An 8,453-nucleotide genomic window follows, 5' to 3' on the forward strand; every position below is an offset into this window, starting at 1 on the left:
ATCAAAAGAATTCGTCACCCTTTTCCGGCTTGTTGCTGACAGCACTGGCGTTACCGCCCAACTGATCGGATCCTTTCAAACTCCTCCATCGCATTTGTAGACCTACTATTGGGGTATCCAGGAAGATCCTCCATCCTTCTACAGCCTCCAAGAATCATATTCAGGATGCGGGATCAGACCCAGACCACATACGTACATCCTTTTCTCTCCGCGATCAACACACGCTTCGATCATGCAATCCTGCGTATTCCGGAGGACCTCGGCCTTACTCCTTCCTATACGATCCAACCGAGCTACAACTAGGCTAGCCAAGCCCATGTGTAGATTAATTCATATGACGGCCACTATCATCTAATTAATTTATTGGGCACGGGCCTCACTAGAGCTCTTTTCTGTTGCATAATAGGGTGTAACCGCGGTATGTATTCCGCAGTTTCAGGGGATAAAAAAGAGAGAAGAAGAGGGGGGGGGGGGGGGGGAGCACAACAGTTCAGCACCGCATAACCCAGGACAGGGCAGTGAAGATGTAGTCATTAGAGAAGTGGCTGTGCGCACAGTGCAGGTGTAGCTGAATGATGGAGCCGTGAGCCGTGTTGAGGTGGTACTCTGGCCCACTCCCCTGGGAATCCTTTGGTGTGCCGAAAGATGTCCGCACTCGGACGGGGCTAATGCGGTAGTTAAGCCTGATAAGGTAGATGAAGTAGCAATCCTCGAAGATGTCTGGTCGGGGGGTATTCTGAAATTCCGATAGGTAAGGAGATGGACTGATTGTAGTATTTTCTGCGTGAATGAGAAAATCCGTTGTACTCCGTAGACTACGCCCACTTGTGATATCTGCACGTGTTAATTGCCTTGTCAATGCGTCTAGCCGGTACCTTGCATGAATTCTCCGCATTGACTATTTGCAGCCTTGGATAAGCTTCTGATATATCTCAAACCATCGCCATAATATAGTATCTGTGTACTATATGTGGTACCCCTAGTCGATAATAATATGGTTCTTGGATCCATACTTGACCAAATGCTTGGGAGACCTGCGACTGACTCGAAGACCCAGGTTTTGATCAGACCGCTTCTTTGGCTATGATTAATCGGTGAGGGCAGTTTCAATGCCAGCTGTCTTATCTAATCGGGGTTTTTTATCCACTGCATCGTACCTACTGAGGGGTAGAGCCTACACTGTGCTTGTTGGTCAAGTGTCAAATCGATCACAGCAAGTAACCAATCCCTGCCTATATTCAATCGGGGGCTGCTCAATACCTAAAGACAGTGGAATCATCTTACTCCGAATATTGCGTGGATGTAGAGCTTGGTGGTCAATTACTTAGCTTGACTGTTCTTGGTAGGTAACAACAATGTTAGTGTGAAAGATACAAGCTTCGGTTTTCAATGCCAACAATAGACCAAGGCGTATGTACCATCTTATCAACAGTCGGGTTTGACACCTCCTCTCCCCACTGATATAAACGCTTTCCATAATACCTCTAATAAGAGCATCATCTACGCTACGTCCATTATGATATAGTTGCGATCATATCGCTAGTATATGACGCCACAAGTAGATATTGCGTGCTTAATGCTTATCATTTGGGGGTATGTCAAAGTTTCACTGAGGGCATACTCTACCTGACCTGGATTATTACTCATCGAGATCTATCTGCAGCCACCTTCCTAGACATCTATATCTTATTGAACTCACACGTTTATCACTAACTGCCTCATCAGGTTCTATACACACCTTGATATTGATGTTGAAGCTGCCACTTGCTGTATCAAAAGCCCAAAAAAGCAATGGAGAATATCTTAGCGACTAGCTTCTCCACCAGTAAGGTCCGGAAATCTGTAGAAAATTTTGCCCGGTAGATTAATAACAATTGTGCAACTTAGAGGGGGTGAATCACCCGGATGATGAAACATAGTTCAAAGTGTATCTTCATTTAGTCACTTTGATTACTTCCGGTTGAGCTTCGATCGTATGCCCCTCCTTGTCAAGTCTTACGCCCGATGGAGGGAATGTCTACATCATGCGCCGCTACGATGCTGACATGTCACTATCTATCTCGGAGGTTTTCTTCTCTCGGTCTAGTTTCATACCTCTGTTCATATTCGAGACAAAGATTAAAAGGACGTAAGATTCTATGTGAGCATCTTGAATCCAAGCAAAGGGAAATACCATAGACCTGCGGCCCATTGGCACAGATTCTAAGTGTCCTTGATCAAGTTGCGACGTACCAACTGGACTAAAGGCATAATCTGGACGAACGGGTATTCTCTCTATGTATAACCGGTCAGGTATTCTTTTAATCCAACTGTTTATTATATAGAATCTAAAAAGTATCTAACGCAGCATTCGGTTTGTCGCCGAAACCCTAAGCTTGAGGTGATACAGTTACAGAGCTACACGGAAACTAAGTACTTGAGCAACAAAATTGCCAATCGTCTGCAAGGATTATACTTTCTCGCAACTGCTTATATTTGTCTACCTTGGGAAAGCGAGGTCTATTTGAAGTTCAGATACATTGCAAAGCTGTCTCCAACTCGAGTCTGTTTGGACAAGGCATTTGTCATAACTCAGCTTGTCATATACGACGGTATGTCCGTAAACATGATTGGTAATATAAATCCCGAGGAAATTGGAAGGGTTAGGATGAGAATCCGACTTACTTCGAAGAAACATAATATGCACAGGGGTAATAGTATCTAACAATTATATGTGTTACATAGCTACTCTAATGAAGATCTATGATGAGTACCAAAATCTGTGGTGATACTGTCATTGCATTTGTTTACAACAAGCATAGTATCGTATCAATATATTTGGTTATGTCGTGGATAGCAACGCATTTCCTTTGCATCATATCGAAGCTCATTTCCATTTAATACTACGTCTTACTACTACACTTGAAGAAGATAGTAGATGACAGTCTTGCATTATGCCTAGTCTATTAGCACCAGAAAGGGTACTATCCTGTAGGTCAAGATAGAGGGATTTAGCAGACTGGGGGTTTTACTAAACTGATTGAGCGACAATTCTGCCAGAACAGCTTTTGCCTGCCTCTGAGCTGATATACCATTAGGTGTATTGATAGTACTGTATGATATGACTCTTGTTGTGGTGATTTACTTGATAGTTAGCTAGGAAATATACGATAGACTGGATCTATCCGGGTCTGTTGATTGGACTGTCGTTTATGCATACGTCAAAAAGAAGAATTAGTATTAATAGCAAGATACAGAGATTAAGTCATCGAGTTGGACTTGTTTACTGTGATGTCTATTCAGAGTGTAAAGTGTCAGGCAAGCCTGATGTCATCTTACATTAGCGTATGATGCGGTTCGATGAAAACAAATAACCCAAGTACCTGCATAGTGATAAAGGTCTTAATCCAACTGCTACTATGGTCCAGGAATACGGTCATGACTACATCTACAACAAATATTATCAACTCATATGGATCGTCTCGTGTGTGTGTGCGGGGTAAGAAGCCCATCAATTAGATTTCATCTGTAACTAGCATAACCATCAAGGTATCCCCTCATTATCGTCTATCAACGGGGAATTTATGCAAGCAGAGCCTTGATCTTCTCCTCCAGACCCTTGGGGTTGGCACCGGTGAGGTCGTCGACCTTCTGGCCGTTCCTGAAGAGAAGGAAAGTGGGCATGGCACGGATACCGAGCTCGGCAGCAACCTCGGACAGCTCGTCGACGTCGATCTTGTAGAACTTGGCGTTGGGGTACTCGTTGCTGAACTGCTCGACCTTGGGGGAGATGGCCTTGCAAGGACCGCACCAGGTAGCGAAGCAGTCAACGACGACAGGGCCGGTGGAATCGCCAAGGACCTTCTCGTTGAATTCGGCCTTACTGCAGCAGAGACAGTTGGGTTAGTAAGGTCTCAAAAAGAATAAACGGGTAAGGCGTGGGGAGGAGGAGGGCGGGGATGTCTGCTAGCGAGACCATGACTTCAAGGAGAAAAGGGAAGGGATTGCACATACGACTTGATGTCGACAACGTTGTGAGACATGTTGGAGGATGTGTGAGAGAAAGCGCGACGGCTGTGGATAAACGGAGTTGAACGGAGGAAAGAGGGCGCTACTGCGGTTCTAGTGGAAGACTGGATAGAGAATCTAGCGGAGGAGGAAGAGAGAAGGCGCCGGGAGGCCAGAGTGGATGGTTTAAAACTATGGGAAGGTTGAGACGATGATTAGCTCCGAATGAGGGGCAGTCCAGCAACGGAGGGGCACAAATCGAATTTGTAGTGGAGAGTTGAGTGGCTGACACACAACCCCGAACAGTGACGTTGCGCCGCCTTCTGACTAATCACTCGGGGCGTCGAAGCCTCTCGGTCACAGTCGAAGGCCAGGGTCGCTTCTGGGCAGTAGTATTGGGCTTACCAAGAGACACATCGTGCAAGACGAAGGCGGGATTGATTTGTCAGGCTAACAGCAGACATTCTGGCTGCAATTGAATAGTAATAGGCAATATATGGAATGATATAATCAACAGTAAATTACGGGCCGGTTGGGCAACTTGGTTGGTGGGAGAGAAAGGGGAAGGAGATGCACGAAACGGTGAAGGAAGAAACCAAAGGCAAATGACGTGCTCCTCCGTCGCTTATGAATCGCGACCGGTCTGGACAGGCGCTGTTGGCCTGAGGCAGCAGCAGCAACAGCCGCCATCGGCGAGTCTCTCCGATCACCTGATCCGAGTGCGGAATAACATGGCAGTATCGTTCATGGGTGCAGTTGCGGAGAGGATGATTGAGTCAGTCATATCAAGTCGGGTAGTTTATTGTCTAGGGCATGGGAAAATTCCCTCTGGTGATATTTACAGGCAATGGGCAAGCGGGCCATGATGTCATCCATCTCTCGAAAGATAACGAGCCGCAATACTCGAGCATATAGTACAGTCAAGACATTAAACAATAGCACGGGTGGTAATCGTAATAAGGAAAGGCGAACAGGTAGAACTTGTGTCACAATATGTGCATTGAACTGAAGAACGAGAATGCTTCGAGTCTATCAAAAACGCGTAAGTGCCCGCGATCACCACAAGACAGTGATCGGGGGCAAACTCATTCAAACTTCCGCTGATGTGGGGGTATCAACAAATTCGAAAACTAACAATGCCCACCAACAAGTCAAGAGCACGGGCAAGACCTATGCTTGACCCGGTGAGAGCGTTGGAGAAATATAAGCATGGCTACATCCAGCGCCATGAACCCTGAGGAAATCCGCCGGGGAAGTGTGAGGGGAAGGTGAGGGGGAGGGGGGGTAGGATCTGGAAGGAAAAGGAGCGACATAGGAAAGGTTTTAACGAGCGACTGGGGTATATACGGGAAATATTAGATAAATGCATCATGTTGACATCAAAAGAATCTCAACACGGGCAATTATTCTTCATGGTAGCAAGGGCGTCACTAGGATCTACCTCGGGTGATCCAAGCAACGTTGCGTACAAGGTTGTCCGCTGGCGACCGGGCTCAATTTGGGCGCCCATTTGCGTGGTTGTTAGACGCTTCAAGCTCAAACTCGGCAGAATGCTCTTCAATGGGGCTGAACTCTTCTTCGGCACAGAACGACTGGACATTCTTCAGGAGTCCTTCGTTGGACTTTGGACGGATTGCTGGTGTCACAAGTACAGGTCGCCGGGCGATTTGATCATGCCAGGTCTCCTCGGCCTGCTCTGGTACGCTATCCATAGGCGTATCCTTGTCAGGTGACGCACCAGCTACATCAGGACCAGATTTGGGACTCTCATCCTGGTTGGTCCCAAATCGGACAAGAGGTTCGCTAACTGGGGCCTCATCTCCATGGGAGGATCCCTCACGGCCCTCTTCCATGATGTTTCGCGATGAACTGAGGCTGGTGCGCAGTGGATTGCTCGCCTTTTTCTGAGATATGCGGCGTAGAAATTGTCCCGACATCCATGACCCTTCGGAGTCAATCGATGCTAACGATTGGGACAAAGGAAGATTATCCGGGTCACCTTCCCAGCTTTCGCCTGTCCAAGAATGGTGAGGATTTCTCGGGATGTCCTGTGGTTCTGATCCAGAACTGGGGATGGGATACTGGGTCCCCATGTTGATATCCGACATCTCGTCCTCTCTCTCAAACTCATCCAACACCTCTGGAATATCGGGTGATTGAAGCCGTGAGTCAGGTGGAGAAAGGGGCTCGTCACCGAAATGTTCGGTAAACTTAGACTGCGACCGCTTGATGGTACCTGACCCTAGGAATGTCCGAGGAGCAGCAACGAATGAAGGAGGTGGTCCAGACGATTGCGTCTGAACCTTGAAGAAAGATTCATGAGACGGATTCGAGTGCTCAGGGCTGCGTTCATGGAAACGTTCACGATAGCTGCGTTTAAGCCGCGAGCTACCACGTCTGAAAATGGAAGTAAGCGTATTAACACGTCCGCTACCGTGGTCAGACAAGCGCCGGTCTGAGTCAATGGTTCGCGAAATATCGGATGTGGATTCTCGGCCTATGCCATAGAGTTGCGAAGAAGTTGGGCTATACAGTTCACGCCTCGACGGCGAATGAGACAGACTGCTGCCGGACATGCCCATGTCTTGCGAGGGAGCAAAGCTGCGACGCATCACAAGCTTTGGTTCCCGAATGGAACTATCGTCGATGTTACCAATGACATGCACACTATCAACGGACTCGTGGCCACGTCGCTCTGTGTCTTTGGAAGCACCTCTCAGCCAAGATCCAGAAGTATTACCGCCCAGGAAGGCATTGGTTTCATTTGTCCGAGGGGCATATTCTTTTGACCGATCAGAGACAGCCCGGCTCTCCGCGCCCGGCCGACCACGTCGAGCTAAAGATGTGTCTTCAGCCTCGCTGGATGGTTCTTGGGTAAAGGCATCGGCTTCTGCTTCTGCTTCTGCTTGCCGTTGTTGTTCCGCAGCGCGTTCTAACTTCCGGTGGAGTCTGGCTTGATCTTCAAGTTGCTTCCTCTCCCTGCGCCGACGGTCCCTTTCGAGCAATTCCCTTAGGGCAGCGGCATCCAGGTCGTCGGCTAGCTTGTCTACTCTCTTCTTAGAACGCGAGTGCTCGTTGTGTGTGGCATAAGCAGGGGTCTTATCCTTCCGAATTGAAGGCTCAGACGGTCTTTGACTCTTAGCTGTCGGCACCCGAGGAGTTTCCACATAGCGTATGACCGGACGAGGCGTCCATGCAGCAAAGGTGTTAACCTTGAACGTATAGGATTCGAAAATATCCGAGAGTGAGGATGCAGCGGAGTCACGCATAGAAAGGCTGGTATCAGAACAATGCCGGTCGGAGCGTCGACTCTGGGCCCCATTAGCCCGGCGTGTCTCAATGGAAAACCGCTCCGCGGGCAGCGGAGAGTGACGGCGAGGAATATCGATGGGAGCAGAAGCCAGCATCCGTATTTCCCGTTCCCTGGCAATCTCGTATGCCTTGCGCTTACTCAGCTTCTTCTTTAACACTGCCGGACCATTTTCGTTACGCTTGGATTTCAACAACGATGCAGAGCGAGACAAAGAGGGTTGTTCGTGGCTCATGGTGGAGTAAGTAGTGTAGGCGTCGGAATGCTGACCAGCTCGGGAGACCGGGGCCCGGTTTTCTTTGATCGGTGTCGGCTGCTCACTGTGTGACGTAGGTGGAGGGTACTGGACGACAGGGGAAGACGTCGGATGAGAAGCATCGTGCAAAAAGCTCGGGACGACTTCAACAGGCTGGGCGTGTCTGTTCTTCTGACGTTTGGAGTGCTTGCGGGACAGTCTGCCGAGCTTGCCGTCATCGAAGCTGTGGCGAGGCTCTTGCGACGACTGGACATCCGCCACAGCAGGTGCATCCAGTTGGATTGTATGCCGCTTGTTCTTACGACCAAACGGCCATATCGCCATGGCGTCTAGTTGATGATACCTCGTCCCGTCTGACCAGTCAAACGTGGACACTGAAACTATCGGAGGTGACGTTGGACCGAGTGACTGGACTCATCAGGAAGGACCGAGGGGGAGAAGGATTAGACACGCGACCAGCAGGCGAATCTAGAGCAGATAGCAAGGCACGGGGAACAGCCTGAAATAAACAAAGCACCAGACAAACAGGGTGACAGAAGAAAAGAAGAGGAGGAACAATCCGAGGTAGCAGTTTGTCTGGAGATGGAGGCGAACCGAGACATGCAAAGCGGTGGGAAGGGACTAGGGTGCAGCGGAGCGTATGGGTTGTTGTAAGTAGTAAGTAGTGTGTGTGTGTGTGTGAGTGAGTGAGTAGGCAGTGAAAGTAGTAAGTGCAAGGATGATCCAGGCGCTGGTAATTGGCTACCTGAGTAGTGTAGGTATGGAGACCGGGGCGAGGATCAGAAGGGGTCGTAGCAGGTGACTATTGGTTTAGAACGAACGGGTAATCGTAGTCAGGAAAAGTAGTGGGAATTCGGTTTAGTAGCAATAGTGAGACCTGGAGCCACGCCACATGGGGTG

General features: G+C 48.8%; 2 protein-coding genes across 2 annotated transcripts; both read right to left on the reverse strand.

The window, feature by feature from the left end:
• Positions 1 to 3,465: 3,465 nt before the first annotated feature.
• Positions 3,466 to 4,223, reverse strand: BO79DRAFT_242460 (thioredoxin family protein). The gene is made up of 2 exons (XM_025685209.1): positions 3,994 to 4,223; positions 3,466 to 3,862 (listed from the first exon to the last, which is right to left on the reverse strand). The coding sequence occupies exons 1-2, from the start codon at positions 4,020 to 4,022 to the stop codon at positions 3,562 to 3,564; spliced, it is 330 nt and encodes a 109-aa protein (XP_025544737.1). The 5' UTR covers positions 4,023 to 4,223; the 3' UTR covers positions 3,466 to 3,561.
• Positions 4,224 to 5,390: 1,167 nt separating this feature from the next.
• Positions 5,391 to 8,187, reverse strand: BO79DRAFT_27241 (uncharacterized protein). Its single transcript, XM_025687430.1, has one exon. It carries the CDS (start codon positions 7,875 to 7,877, stop codon positions 5,481 to 5,483), a length of 2,397 nt encoding a protein of 798 aa, XP_025544738.1. The 5' UTR covers positions 7,878 to 8,187; the 3' UTR covers positions 5,391 to 5,480.
• Positions 8,188 to 8,453: the final 266 nt, after the last annotated feature.

This window comes from Aspergillus costaricaensis (assembly GCF_003184835.1).
Source record: "Aspergillus costaricaensis CBS 115574 unplaced genomic scaffold BO79scaffold_2, whole genome shotgun sequence".
Classification (NCBI taxonomy): domain Eukaryota; kingdom Fungi; phylum Ascomycota; class Eurotiomycetes; order Eurotiales; family Aspergillaceae; genus Aspergillus; species Aspergillus costaricensis.